The sequence below is a fragment of the Strix aluco genome, chromosome 2, assembly GCF_031877795.1.
Source record: "Strix aluco isolate bStrAlu1 chromosome 2, bStrAlu1.hap1, whole genome shotgun sequence".
NCBI lineage: Eukaryota > Metazoa > Chordata > Aves > Strigiformes > Strigidae > Strix > Strix aluco.
This window is the reverse complement of record NC_133932.1, coordinates 108,336,262-108,352,301: the sequence shown is the minus strand read 5'-3', so window position 1 is coordinate 108,352,301 and position 16,040 is coordinate 108,336,262. Positions and strand designations below refer to the sequence as shown.

General features: G+C 37.7%; 1 protein-coding gene across 4 annotated transcripts in view; it reads right to left on the bottom strand.

Annotated features, from left to right (window-relative positions):
- The window catches only part of RNASEH2B (ribonuclease H2 subunit B), a 44,097-nt gene that overhangs the window by 11,743 nt on the left and 16,314 nt on the right, over positions 1–16,040 (bottom strand). For all 4 annotated transcript variants that reach the window (XR_012622077.1, XM_074815753.1, XM_074815751.1 and 1 more), the window contains exons 4-9: positions 14,192–14,268; positions 11,565–11,685; positions 6,275–6,339; positions 5,013–5,118; positions 1,923–2,001; positions 376–418 (exon numbers count right to left, since the gene is read on the bottom strand). Coding sequence is in view for 3 of the 4 variants with exons in the window: in XM_074815753.1 (XP_074671854.1) it covers positions 376–418; positions 1,923–2,001; positions 5,013–5,118; positions 6,275–6,339; positions 11,565–11,685; positions 14,192–14,268 (491 nt within the window). In the remaining variant the exon portion in view is untranslated. The remainder of the gene's footprint in view (positions 1–375; positions 419–1,922; positions 2,002–5,012; positions 5,119–6,274; positions 6,340–11,564; positions 11,686–14,191; positions 14,269–16,040) is intronic.

Sequence of the window (16,040 nt, the reverse complement as noted above, 5' to 3'; positions counted from 1 at the left end):
TCCAACATGGTTGTCTGGGAATCCATGACCCAGGAGGTCCCTTTCAGGGTCCTCATAAATTACATATGAAAGAAAACCTATGAGGTCATATTGTCCCTTCAACCTCAATAAAACTAAATAAGCAAAACATATATGAAAAGACTGCTGACCAAAAACATTAAATATGCTTCTCTCTTTCCCTCCCCCTTTTTAAACAGAAAAAACAACCAAAATATGCCTTATCAAAAAATATGAAGTACCTGGTAAATTTCTTGCATTATTTCAGACTGGCTTTTCACAAGGCCAACTTACTTGTACCCAGTGCTTGGCCTAGTCTAGTTTAAACAATAATTCAGAGAAATTAGTTTACAACACAATATATTAATGTTCTCCTACCTTCAATGGTGGCTCTATTGCTGGACTTTTAAGTTCTGGGAGCCTGTAGAACAAAAGATTTTAAGTATACATTAAGACAGCTGCATTGTACAACCTAAATCTTATAATTCCTTCCCCACAAAGCTGCTCACACATGGCATGTGTTTGCAAAATAAGCAGTTCATGGCCTCTATACTTCTGACTTAGACAACTAAAACAGAGCCAGGCACCATACAGAAACATGGGCTTTTTAAAAAGTTGTTAGATCTGGCAACTAAACCAGAAGAACTTCACCTCACTTTTGAAAACCTTGGCTACTAGTGAGTTGATATTATAAAGCATATAACATCTCTTCAATGAAACTGTTAAGCTATGGGACTTCAAGCTGCAAATTGCATTTTTCCATAGGCCACCATAACAGAACACTTTGAACAGAACTGAATTGAAGGGCAGGTGCAGGGTCCCAACGATGCTCCAAGCAAAGTCTGCTGCTGGCAGGGAACACCAGGCTGAATATGCTGGCTCTCCTTCCAGATTTAAATATCAACTAACACAGGTTAGATATGTGAAGTCAAAACCCCAGCAGCACTGAGTGAGCAGGGAAAAGGAAAGAGGACTGGGAATAAAGATTCTACTCCTGGCTCTGCTGCTTGTGTTTGACAATTCTGGACAAATTGCTTTAACTCTTTGGATTTCCTTCCCCGCCTTGTTTTCAAATGGGATTCATTGCTCAGGGTTTGTCCTGGTTTCAGCTGGGATAATTTTCTTCCTAGTAGCTGGTACAGAGCTGTGTTTTGGATTTAGTATGGGAATAATGTTGCTAACACAGTCGTGTTTTAGTTGTTGTTAAGTAGTGCTAATCCTAAGTTAAAGATTTTTCAATTTCCCATCTCTGCCAGCAAGCAGGTGCACAAGAAGCTGGGAGGGAGCGTGGCCAGGGCAGCTGATCTGAACTAGCCAGAGGAATATTCCATACCATAGAACATCATGCTCAGTAGATAAACTGGGGGGAGTTGGCTGGGAGGGACAGATTGCTGCTCAGGGATTGTCTGGGCATTGGTCAGTGGGTGATGAGCAATTGCATTGTGTCTCACTTTTCTTGGGTTTTATTTCTCTCTCTCTTTTTGCTATATTAATTTTCATTACTATTATTACTACTATTGTTAACTTTACTCTAGTCATGAAACTGTTCTTATCTCAACCCACGAGTTTTTTGCCAATTTTCCTCCCCATCCCTCTGTGGGGGGAGGAGTGATTGAGTGGCTGCATGGTGCTTAGTTGCCAGCTGGGGTTAAACCATGACAGGGTTTCATGATGCAACTGTGATAACAGACATATCAGACTTATATATTACATCCCTCTACCAGCCCATGGTCCTTAGCATCATAGGAACAACAGAAATGCACAACCTACATTTGAAAAAAATCACAGTTAAAGAGTGGCAAATATGATCTCATTGTGTCACTCACTGCAACCCCAATGAACAAATCTCAGTATTCAACAGAAATGACCAAAAGGACATTAATGTATGCCATATAAAACTAGCAGCTAGCTGAAATGATACTTACCCCAAGTATTTTAGCAACTCCTTACTCAGATCTTCAGGAATATATTCTGATATTAATCCATGGGCATACCGTACATAGTCTTCAGGAACAGAGCAGGAAGTGGGAAGGAGAAGAAAAAGAACATTCACATTATATAGTCACGTTGCCTTAGCCATGTTGCACGTTCTACCATAAATCATGAGGTTGAATTAATAGTAAGAGACTTCTAATGGATACACTGTGATGGCTCTCGTGTTGAGTAGTTTATGTTATATGACACTTGTAGGTTTATTTAAAAAGTAAAGACTTACTACGCTCACTTTGTCAACACATGTTATTAATATCTGCTGTACATACTTCACAAAAGCTGTTCACTTTCTGAGAATACTAGATACCATGTATTCTTCTAAAGAAATTAAATTTTAAAAACCTGCAAAAGTAAAAAGCTGACTCAACAGAACACGCAATCATTAATTTTAAAGCATCTGGATCTTACAATTATTTGGCAAGGGCTTGAGTACTAAAGTACATTTTCTGGCTTCAACTGAAAACAATTAGATGAGACAATGAGTCTATTTCAAAGTCTTGTGCTTAATTTCAGTACTTTACAGAAAATGCCAAGGCCTATCTAAACATCACTGGCAAGAGGGGATAATTATCTGTGGAAATATGAACTACTAGAAGCTGTTTTCAGTATAGGGCACTCCTGCTACAAATGTTTTTCTGAGAGACTGGAAAAAAAAGTGACCTTTTTATAACTTGAAGTCCTAAACCAGATCTTTTCCGGTCACGTGCTACATAAGTACTTACTGACCATGGGCTGGATCTTTTAAACTTGCTGTTGTTGGGGTTGCTAGGGAGTAACTGCACCATGCTCAGGAAGTATTTGCCAGACAGACATTAAGCTAAAATCTCGCCTCTGAATTCCATGTACAACAGGCCAGCTCTATCTGTTCATATGCATACACACTTAGAGAGTTCAGAAGCATGTGGTAACCTAGCCTCAGCATTGTAAAGAACTATCTCTTCTGTGCCAGAGATAGCTTCCTCTTTTTTTAATCTAAAAAGCCCAATGCAAACTGGCATTGAAGCAGAAAGCATTAACAAATTGATACAAGCATATGCATTTCAACTATACTGACATCAAATTTTTAGTATCTCCTATCTGCACTTCTCCTTCCTCCACTGCCTAGATTCATCAAGGATTTGTCACTCCCTAAGCCCACTTTAGGGTCAAGAGAGAACAAGAAATAATTCCAATCCAAGACAATTTCACCTCAGCACTTAATACGTCCAATTTATCACTTAAGAAAAATATTCCCATCATTTCACTCTTTGCATATGACACTGAATGATGCGTCCAAGTCAACTGCTATTATTCTGTACTAAATACAAAATCCATTATCTTTGCATTTCTGCCTTGAAGCAATCTTCACTGACTTCCTTTACTAATTTTAAAATACTACTGTTTGCCTTCTAGGGAGTCTGTGTTCTCACCCTAGCTTTGCTTTGATGTTAACCTCCTGTTAAACATCAGGAATACTTGTGCACCTGCCTTCTTTGTCTTCTGAATGAAATATTACGGTCTCACATGTTATATTTCCCCTCCTTCCCCATTTGAACCCATTACATCCTCCCAGATTTTTGCCCTACAACATCTGTAGATGCTAACTACATATACCCATCCATTTATAAGGTACTGAAATTTCACAATACCCTATGAAAGCAATTCTCTACAGAAATAAATTGCACTGTCATGGCAGTGAAAGGATCAGACAAGAAAACTAGTCTTATTAAAAATAAGTGTTAAGTAAGGTCCATTTGACTTCCCGTCATTCACCTTGCTACATACAGTGGGACTGCCTCCAAAACTTACCTACTTTTAACCCCCAGTATTCCCTATTTCAAATCTAAAAAAGGCTTTTCAAAAGACTATAATATATCCATGTTACTGTAAGTAAGGAGGAAGGTGGAAAAAACACTGCAGATGAGCTATTTTATTACAAGTTTCAGAGATAAAGTATTTAAGCATAGTCAGTATGGTTGCTTTCAGGACAATTTTCCCTTCCTTTAAAAAAATGGGGGTGAGGAAAAGGATGAAAAGCTACTGTAAAGTTAAAGTCACAAGTTTTTCAGCTTTGCCTCTTTTTAAAAACCATATATTACAATCTCTGTTCTATAAAACTGTCTAGTTGCCTCTTAAATCTCATTTATGTTGTTTCCTTTGATATCATTACTTGGTAACTCATTTTCCCCTTCGTCAGCAAGTTGCTTTGTTTCTCCTTAGTTTTCAACAGCATGCAGACTTCTGAATGTCTTTGTAAGAAGAAACAATTTGCTTTTGTTCGTCTTGTTCTAAAGTTGTTTTAATTTTCATTAACATTCAAAGAAATCATTCTGAGTCCATTTTCAGGTTTCTCTACACAACTTCATATCCCAGTAACATTCAGGACATTGTCCTCCCCAGGGAAAAGGTGACTAGAAGCAACCAGGATCACTCCAGACTTTTTGGTACCAGGACTGTCAATTTCAGGGCAATTTAATACACTTATTATTAAATTTTTTGCCCTTAATAAGCACAACACTTCTGTATTCTATACATTTGTCACATAAAGTAATGTCTGGACTGAGAGGTTTTACCCTGTGACTATGACTTCCTAAGATCCCTTCCCTTTTTTGAGAATTCTATGAAAAGCATTTGCATGCTAATAAAAATAGTAATTAAAAAGAAGTCTGTTCTAATACAGAGACACTTATTGGGCAGACCTCATACATATTATAAGCAAGTCTCCTACTGTCCAAGACAGTCTCACTTCAGGAATGCATTTCAGCATATATTTCACTGAGAAAAACATCTTCTCCTTGAACTACAGAGAAGCTGAAAGAACCCCAGCTGAAACCTACTGTTAATTACAATGTCATAGGATGAAGATACCAAAGAACTCAGAAAAGTCAAGGCACACAGTCACAACATATATGGAATTTTCTGTACAAGGAATAAATTTACTGCAAAGGCCAATTTCAATACATTTTAGATTCTAATCATGTGTTTTATCACCACCTATGCAATTTCACAAAAATAGAATTCATTACAATGTTTAGTTTTCTTACCTTCTTTAGTATCTGTGATCTGTTTACCACTGATAAATGTAGCTGCATGTACCCTTTCACCTACAGATATATTGTTGCTTTTAAGTGCTTTCACTGTTCGACTGACCTATAGGAAACCACAGAATGAAATGTCTGTATCAGTGTTGTTATGCACATGTTAATGCAGTGACAAAGCTCTTGTAATTTTGTTTCAAGCATATAAAACACTCAAGTTATGGACTGTGGTGAAATTTAATATACATTTGTAATGACTAGCATATGAGCTCAAACAACCTAAAGAAACTAGCATGTCTTTGAACATGTTGCCTTGGCAACACAGCACCAGTTTTGCAGCACCCTTAGATGAGTAGAGCTACTCAGATGCAACAGCCGTGATCATACAGGTGAGAAAGACACCTGCTTGGAGAACAGAGAATGCCTGAGGTCAGCTGGATTGCAAAGGCAGTCCTGATGGAAATCAAAGATAAAGGACTTTACAGGGTACTGCTATACTGGATCTAACAGAGAGATAACTGGCAGAAGAAGATATTTTCAACAACACAAACAGGTACCTGTTCAAATGTAAATATTCAGGTATTCATTGCAAAATAGATATCCCCATGCCTCATCATTACAGCAAGTATACCAGATTTTGTGCTTGCATTGACTAATCTAAATGACAAGGCTTCCTTGTAACATGTGATGCATACAATCTTCTTCTACAAAGTGGTGTCATAGTAGGGACACGTGTGTGTGTGTGTAAACTGAGATTTGCCTTCTTTATACCAAAACACAGACCACATCAAGCTTAGCTATAACACTAGTTTATTTTCTGCATACTGTACAGACCTCTTGAACAGCATGACTGGATCAGGATAGCAGCAACCACATCAGGACCATTCTGAGAGACTGCCAAAACTTCATGAGGAAACCCATTTGTAACAAAAAAACAAGGCATTTCTGTCCAGCTTTAAAGCACGGCAGAATTTAAAAGCTGCAACAGTCAAAGCTCTCCTCTAACCCATCTGTGAAGTGGACAAAGCAAAAGACAAGCACTTCACCTTATGCAAAGCCTACAGAAGATAGCCAGCCCCATCAAAAAGAGAAACATAACAAACTTGTCATTTCTCTAATATGACATTCCCAAGTTCAAGAACTTTACTGTGATGTCTGTCCTTGGACAGGACACGTACCTTGAACTGAGGCACAGCATATGGCTCAAATACAAATACGGACAAGCTAATAAGCATTTTCATTTTGAAAGTAGAAGAGAAACATAATACCTTTATCTTTAACCACTTCAGTGTCTTCTCTTGGCTGTATTTGTGGAATTTCTGACTGCCAATCTCTGAGAAAAAACAAGTAAGGGGAAGAAAGTCATGACCCATTTGGACTGCATTTTCAATATATTTCAGATCTTTGAAGCTGTAGATACAGTATGAAAATTAATTTGCAGCTTGCACATGTTTGATATCAGAGCAATAAGTTTCAAAAATATTTGAAATGTGGAAAAATAAACAGACTGAGCTGATATCCACAAGTCTGAACAACTTGACAATACTCTAATTAGGCCCTAATCCAGCAAAGTACATATTTTATTTATTTACGTGTAATCTTGGGCTGCCTAGATTCACCAAGATTCTTCCCAAGCCCTTGAAGTTTGCCAAACCTTCACTGCCCTGTGCCACCAGACTGCGTATTTTAACTACACAGTTCACCACACAAAATATTGGTTCCACCGTTACTTTTTTTTTTAAACATCATATCTTAAATCTTTACTTACTGGATTCCAGCACCTAGTAAGAGAGTTGGTTAGTGAAGACAAAACATCCACCCTTTTAATAAACCCTTTTCTTATCAGTTCTCCCCTCTGACTTCAGAGAGTGACTAAAGCAAAAGTTTTACTTCTGTCCCCCTTTTACATAGTGTCAAAAGAAAATTATTATACAGTGTCAAAAGAAAATACAGAATCCAAAATGGTGAAACACACTCCTTGTGGGAGGAAGTACATGATTCATTTCTGATTTACTGAGCAACATAATGTAACTCAATGATATAAGAATTTCAGAAAGTGTTTCCCCTGTGATAACTAGGGTATCATGAACACTTGGTATTCACATGTGATCAGTTATCTGGAGACATGCAAGATCACAATGCTGAGGCAAAGGAGAGAAAATTACAAAGGCTCATGGAAATTTCAGTACAAAAATTCAGTATTAATTCCCAGAAAGCTACATTTTGGGAATGGAATAAAATGCCTAATATGATTTCACAGGAGATTTTAGAGCCCACTGTGTTTCAGTCTTTTTCTTTAACAGGTATTTCAGTAAATTTTAATCTCCTGTATATCATTCCTATAAATACCTACATCTGTTTCATGTCATTTACTGATCCAGTATCATATTCCAACACTCAGTTCATGGAGTTTCCTTCTCCCCTTGCAAACAACAACATATTATTTATGATTCCTTCAGCATTTCCTTCTTTGGGGTTTATCTTGGCTCTTTCAAATTGCATACAAATAGCTAACTATTATGTGCTCTTTGTGTACGCATGGTAGGGGATATGGAGAGGCTGAGGAAAACTTTACAAAATAGTTTAAATCTATCTCAACAGTTGTAGAACAGTAAAATGCAAAAATTCTTCAGAGCAAAAAGAAAAAAACCACTAATATACACTTCGCTTCATGAAGTTGATGAGTTACAGGTAAAGTAATTAGCTGTGACATTGCTGGCTGCAGCCTTTAGGACTTAAGAAGTTTCTAAATGGCTCTGAAAGAAAAGAAGCAGAAAATGGGGGAGACGCTCTGGATACTTGAACCTGCTTCTCAAAGAACTAACGTGGTTTGGGTCCAAGTACAGTGAGTATGATTTGTGGATTCCTCTCTTATCTAAGAAAGTTCGAGGAAGGGACATCCTCTGGCCACCATCCCCCAACCCATGCTGAAAAATAATTCTAGTCTGGATTCCCAGGCAGACTCCCCCACAACAGTCAGATTCAGAGTGACTCAGTTCGGAAAGGAAACGTAGAACTGTGAAGCCATTTTCATTAAAACATGTGAAAAATAATTACACTGAACCCTTCAGAGATCACTTTGTTTGAAAATATTTTGTGTGCTTGACAGTTTTGACTATTAAACTCTAGAAACTGACAATATTTGAGACCTCTGAAGAATTAAAGTGAGTTATGAAAGTCACAAACTGCTGACAAAAGGATTCAACATTGGAACGTGGATTCAACATGTGATGCACATTTGATATTGGTGAGAGTTAGCGACTATGTTTGATAATATGAGTATATATTGGAAAGCCTTTTGTTCCCTAATGTGTCTGGTGCCTATAAAACTGGTCAGAGACATCTGGAAAGATTGGGTTTAAGAAATACAGATGGAATATAAGTGGTTCTACAATTAAATAATATGTTCAGCGATTGGGTAATCGCTATGTAGACTTGGAAGTTTCCCTGATGTATTGTTGAACAAACTGCCTAAAGCACATTTTAACATCCATTTTCTCAGTGTTTTCCATAACTCTGAAACTCATATGGCCCCTTTTTTCCTACCTTCTGGGAATACAAGCTTGGCAATATTACTTAGTTATTCTAATCAGGTAAGTTTTCTTGGCTCTTCATGTTAATCACATCAGACAAGATCACAGTGCAATTTTTGACTTGCAAAATGAAACAGAGTAACACTCTAGAAATGGAATTCATAACCCTTTCTTAAACCTTCTCTATTGTACTTTCTATCTGATGTTTGAATTTATTAGCAAACAACCTGCCTCACCCAGATTTAGCAAGCTGTAACACACCCTTTCCCCAACCACTAAAGCAGGTAACCAGGAATTTAATCCAGCAAAATGAATTTTCAGTGCCCTTCAACACTGAGGCCAGGGAAGGTGGAATTTCTGCTAATTCAGTAAGTGTAAAGCGTGAGTGCTCTACAGTAAGAATTTGTTAGACAGATGTTAAGTGCCTTAAGATTAAATTGAGAGTGAAATAATTAATGTTGTTAGGTTCTGCCAAACAGATCAGAGCTGCAGAAGACTCAATACAACAGATACTTCTTACCCTAAAGCCCCACTCCTTAAACAAGAAAGGCTACAAAGTGGACAACAGGTCTTAAGAGCTAGAAATGAGTACCTTAGTCATAATATTGGTATTTTTTACAGGCAATAAAAGACATGAGAATATGAAACACATAGAAGTAGATTGAACAGAAAGGTGATCTGTTCATGACAAGCAAGCAAGTGCCAATGTGTTTGTTGCGTAACAATATGCTTGGTGTTCTAAAAAAAGAAAGAAATCCTAAGAACAAGCCCCACTTACTTTCAACCCAACCCAAACCCGAACAAGAAAAGAAACAGCAGGTACATGCAGGTACATGCCTAGGGACATCCAAGAACATCACATACAGCTGGTGTGTGTGTACAGGTGTGTGCAGCTTTAACGACAAAAGCAATTTTTACCTTACATTTCAGAACAAAAACCAGGAAGTGAACATAACTTCTTTAATGGTTAATATCATTTGCTGGCAAAGTGACACAAACTTATTGGTGTACATAATACGTTATTAAAAACACCAATGCAAAAAATCAGGCAGTAAAGCATCTTCACTACTGTCTAACAGAACACAGTTTATAAGAGGATGTTCTGGTGGATAACAACTGCAAATACAATTTCAGAATGGATAGAGGTTAGACCAAGATATAAGACCTTGTCTATAGAAAATACTTTTTTTTTTTTAATTACATTTTTATTTTGTTGTTAAGAAGGGAACATAAATACTGCCCAAAGGCAGCACTGTTGTTTGGTGGAAGTGTCCCTTCAGAAAAACAATCCAGACCTTGTCTTACATTCCTATACTGATTTCTTAGCTTGACAGCCTAGAGGATCTGGCATGATTTTTCACCTTCTCAGATGGGTGCACATAAGTTTAGTACCCCTTCTCTCACCCCTAGCTCCTTAGCCAGTGTTATGACAACTTGTAGGGCACAGCAATTGCCTAAAAGCTTAACAATGGTTTTTACTGGAAGTATTTATCACTTCATGGGAAGGCAAAAATGGTTTTGCAGTTCAGATGCACCTGTCTTAAAGAAGCCTTCTCAAAAGTCAGAGCTCACCCAAAGAAAAAGGTTGCCTGCTCCAAATGATATTGAATGTAACTAAATGTTTTCTGAAGGTTCTTTCGGAAATCCAGGAGTATCAGAACAGCAACTATCCCAGTCCCAGCAAGAATGTAAAAAGAGTCTTGCTGGCCAGATTTCCTGCTCTCTTGTTAAAGTTATCATTTTCAACAGAAACATGTCCTGCCCTAAAGCTGAAACTGATTTTCTGGGGGAAACAACTGCCTTACATTACTGCCTATGCACCATATCATACAGGAAATACTTGAACTTGGGCATCTAAACCTTTCAGGAAAAATTCACAGCCCCCCCATTCATGTTCTATACAGCAATAAAGAGGTCTGGTGTTTTACTTCTTAGCAGGGTTTTCATTCTTCTATCATCTTTCCTTAGCCACTTCCCAATCATTTGTAAATCACCTAAATATTTCCTCTTATATATATCAATGAAAAGGGCAGAGTGCTTCAAGAAAGCAAGTTCCTAATATTTCTGGCTTTTAATCTGTGTACCTCAACTCCTTGGAGGAGCTCTACATACATAAAGGTCAGACAGTTTAGTTGTTTTGCACTTGGTTTGGAGATTCAATGTTCTCAGACTCCTGTACCTCCTTCTGCAGATCTCCATCTGTGTGTAGGTAAATTACGATTCACAAAAGGAGAACACTCTTTAAAGGACTGAATATAAAAAGTGAGGTCTTGCATCTTTTGCAGGTCTGTCAAGCTGTGAAGATTATTTAATGCTCCTTCCCGAGAAAGCATATATTGTCCTCAAATAAAATAAAAGCCCCCATACCAAAGGGAATTCTTTGGTATGGGTAAAGGCTGAGGAAACTATGCACAGAACTGATACTTTGCTAATTTTTTCCATTTAGGTTTTCTCTCTCATACACTTAGGCATCCAAATCAAGTTTTCTAGTTTAAAAAAATTAAGTCTTTGAACTGAAACCTACAACACTAACTTAGGCAAAGCTAGAAAACTTGTGTTCTCCTTTCTCAGCAGCCTATTCTCTCTTCTCCAGTTTTTCCTATTTATTGTTTAAACGCTTTGCGGCAAAGGGAGAAAAACATCCAAGTGGACAATGGTTAACTTCTTCCACACCAGACCATCCTACACTAAATAAAGAATTTAGAGAGATGTAGAACTTTCATCAAAAGGCAAATAAAGTTCACAACACATACAATAATGTCAAGAAGCCAGCTCTGATGAGTTTATCATTTTTATGATACCTAGCAACAAGACTGCACAAGTATTTTAGGTTACAGCAGATGATCTGTGATCCACACATTACTATTCACAATACTGCAATGATGACATCTAAGCTTAAGCTTCTGTTTTTAAAGTACAGCTGCGTCCAGCACCGTGGGTGTTTGGTAAACCAAAAAACATCTATCTTGTAAAGAAGTGACATGAACAAGCCTTTTTTTTTTGCCTCCCAGCCCCTTTTTTTCACCTTTTTCTTCTGTTATATGATGTATGTACTGTTTAACATCTGCACACTTCAGCAGCAACAGGCAGCTAGGGTACTCTGAGTCTAGCACAACTTGATCGAGTGGCTGGAACTTGCCTCGTTGCTGAAAATACATCAAAGGGATTATAAAAGCATTATTATAATGTTAAGACACATATACACACTACACATATATAGAAATATATGCATGCAGTGGCCATAGCTTTAAAATAAAGGATTTAAAGAAGATCGTATCTTGAATGGTAACACATGATACATTCAGAAACTGATTACAAAGCAAGCTATAAATATTTATTTCAAACCAGTAAATACCCACAAAATGCTGAACTCTTCAATTACTGCACTTAAAAGACTAAATTTAAAACAACATGGGGAGAATCTAATGTGAAGTACAGTGGGATTTTTTGGAAGATGACATAAGACACAGCAGTCGGTGTGTGCCAACAGTGTTTTAGACCAAAACCTGTTGGATTAAACCCAGTGTCATAACTTCCATTCAAATTTTGCTTTTCCTTCCATAAAGATAAATCTCAAAGGAGCAGGGCAGCTTCTGGAACACAGTATTAACCTTTCACCTCTGCAAAGTCAATTCCAGTTTGGCCAGAGTATGTATATAAAGTGATTTTGGCACAACTTAAATAGCCCCACACATGACAGAACCATCAAAAAAATTTTGCCATTGCCAAACAATGCATAATCATTCAGCACGGTTTGGCACAACTGGCAGCCTTCCCTTTGGAAAGATCCTTTAGCGCATCAGTACAAAGACTCAGTGAGCTCTCCATCCTTAGAGAGTGCATGGTCTCAGGAGCCAAAGCTGAAGTCATTATACCGGTCAGCATGAAAAAAACCCACTTGGGTATACTGCTTTCATTATTAATTAGTCTTCTTGCTAGACAGTCAGAGGCTTAATAAAAGTAATCATCATTGTTAAATCACAATAAAAACAAGCAAACAAAAAAACCCCAGAAAGGATTTCAAGGTTTTTTTCTCCTGAAAAAGAAAAGGCATAATAACAATGGCAAAAAGAAGATTATGAGACACAGAAATAAATCTGCAAAAAACTATTTCCTACAGATAATTTACCTGCACAGACCTACCTGTGTCCCTGAGCAAGACTGCCACATTTACACTGTGCAGGGGCACAGAGCCTAGGCCAAGAAAGCCTGCTGGATAGGAGATGGCTCTGCTCAGAAGACATATTAAGCATCCCTGCATCACACTATCAAAACCATCCCAAGATACCCAGTGGGTACCTTGATACTCATTAGTTCAAGCCACAAGTGATTGTGGTGCATTCAAGCTGGCCTTGCATGAGGTACCTGCAACACAATCCCCAAGACTTCTCTTTACTGAAGAATATACGAACTTAGGCAGGGCACTGCAGGAACGCTTTTGCCCTGATTCAGGACCCAGAACAGGTCTATGCATTTATCTGGCATCATGCCTGGCCTAGAAAACCAGAAAACCTAGAAAACAATGTACCTATAAAGGGCAGTATAGGGCTGTTCCCAAGCACAGAAACAGCAGCAGTAGTTGTCCTTTGCTCAGGCTACCTCAATACTTTACCACAAAGACAGAGGAGATTTACTGTTTCCCTAATTGAAGTTTGGTATAAAGCTTTTGGAGGGATACTGAATTCAGAGCACAGTGCCTAGAGGAGCTAAACTAATCCTTGTGAAATGACTGCTTCTGATGGTCCACCCTGAAGCAGGAACAGACCACAGAAATACAGAATACGTTTGCACATCTTATACCATAAACAACTTAAAAATAATAAAAGAACAATAGGTTACTATTACAAATGTAGTTGGACTTTATTTGTTCACCATACAAAAAGTGTTCTCCTACATTCTCCACTTGCAATCTAAAGCAGAAAACAGCAAGCAACCTTATAGGAAATAGTCTTAGAGCAAAAACTCTTAAGATGCACAAAGTGAAATTATTGCCTCCATAAAACAAAAAACAAGGATCAACATTTACATTTTATTTTATGCTCTTTTTTCCACAGGTAGATTATAAACAATAAATCAATAACTTTGCCTATGTCTTTTGATACACTTCAGAAATTGGAGTGAGGTTTTGCCACACACATGATAAATCAACTAAGGCATTTATTAATTATTGAACTTTTGGATACTTGATCATCCCGTTGTTGTTCTATGATACAGCATCTCTACAAATACTGATTCTAAAAAGGCAACAGTTCCTTTCAAGTTCGAGGAAATGTTCCTTCTTCCTCCTCAAATTCTTCTTCCTTTTTCCCTTCTTTCCCAAAATGACTCATCTATTGATGTCTCAGAAAGGGCACTAGTTTGTTTTACTCTGATGACATCTCATAATTCACTAGTTCTGTGATAGGCTCTCACAAAAGGACAAAAGAGATTCTCTGCTCCCTTAAAAAGGAGGTGATTACTTTGTTGAGGTTGCAAGCTGACTCCTGGAATATACTTTACTGACCAAAAAACTTGATGCAAACAAAAGTACTTCTAGGGTGGATACCTCTGCTTTAAATGCAAAATTTCCATTATTATGGAAGGCCCTCTTTGTAAAATTAACATAGCATCTGCAGAAAAAGAAGTCAGAGAATTAAAATAAAGCAAGCTTACCTCCTTGTCTGCCTTTATGAGGTAGTAAAGTATCAGAAATAAGGGGTCCATTGGTGTAACAAACAGCAGGCGCCCATCTAGGTGACAGATTTATAGAAGTAAACTTAGTACCAAGAGACACAATACATTGACCTTTTATTTTTAGGATGTTTTTCAGGAGTGTGTGCAAGAGGAGAATATTTTTTTCTGTAAGTATACCAATATTCTAATAAAATGGGCAGGAACATAGTATTCGTGATTTTATATTAAAAATACAGAGAGAACTCAATTCTCAACCCTGTCAATCCAGAGCACAAGTTCCACTGCAGTCTGCTGGCTTCAAGCACTCTTAGTTTTGCTTTTTTCTGGACTATATTAAGAACAGCAAAATTGAAGCTGCCCTCTATTGGCAGATTTGGGTGTAACAGAAACTTTTGGGATACCAGATATATCCAGTATACACTCCACCTCAAACACTGGGCAAGGCAACACTGACAAGACAGAAGAGGTAAGCAGGGCAAGAGAGAGTTTCAAGAGCTAGTTAAGTTAAAACTGCCTCTCATCTGTAAGGGGAGAATCTGCATGCAGTCTCCTAATAAAACAAAATACATAGATCAGAAAATATGGCTCAGTATGTTGTATTCAAAGTTACGCACAAAGGAAGAACTTGGTCTCCCATTGAAACGGACACCTCTACCCATCTGGAGCTCATTGCAGGACAATGGCTTAGTCAGGCTTTTTGTATAATTGTAGATAATTGGAAACAATGTAACATCAAGAAAATTCACATGAAACCCAATAACTGATGACAATTTGACATTAATTAGCAAACCAAAAGCAAATAAATGTTTTTTTTGTTTTGTTTTAAATCACATGATTAAGATAATTAAAGAAAAGGAAATTTTCTTTAATTATCTTAATCGCCATTGCGATGGCCCTAAAACTAACAAAAGATGGGGTGGGAAGAACATGGTCTGGACGAAGCTGATACCCAATCTAACGTCTGTATTACTAATATGATGCATTGCATGAGGCAAAGCAAACATTAGGACTATTTACAAACACGAAAACTTTGATAATAAAACTGGAAGGGAAAAAAGCCACCAGCCACTTTCTCAAAGCTTCCATTTAAATGCTGTCCACTGTACCTCCAGGAAGACTTTTTTTTTTTTGTTCTAAAAAGCTCAGCCTCACTGTAAGTGTACAGAGACCTCTGCCCTACTCTGCAGATAACAAGATAATTTGCTTTAACTGCAAACACACAGCTTTTTTGTGTTGTTCTTCCCTTGGCCATTTCAGAGATGCAGCAGCCCTAACATTCAGAAACAACTTTTCTGCCTGTATCTTTTAAAGAAAACTGAGGTGATGATTCCTTAAGGCAACTGTTTCCCAAGGGCCAAAATAGAGGTTAGAAAGGGAGGGGAAGAATACAATATGGACATAATTGGGAGCAGCAAGCAGACCCAGTCTTTTGGCTCACCCCCAGATGGAGCAAGGAAAAGCTCACAGACATACTGCTTGCATTGCTCTATGCACCTGCAGAGGATGTTTAAAAGTTAACACACGCTTTGGGATATTACCATTAAAGAAGGCATATATCTGGTGGGGTTGCTTTTATTTATTACTATAAATGGTCTTTCTTCTAGTTAAAAAGGACAAAATAAATACACCTTCATCTCCTGAATTAATACTTACTGCTTGGTCTATGGACATGCTGGCAGAGAAACACTACTCCAGTGACATCCTTATTGATAAAGGATTGTTAAAGGTGTCACAAGCAGTTACATAAGTTTCCTCCTCATTTTCAGAAAGGTGAGCTAGGATCAGAGAATGACTGGGATGGTATAGATGAGCTTACTTAAGACAAAAC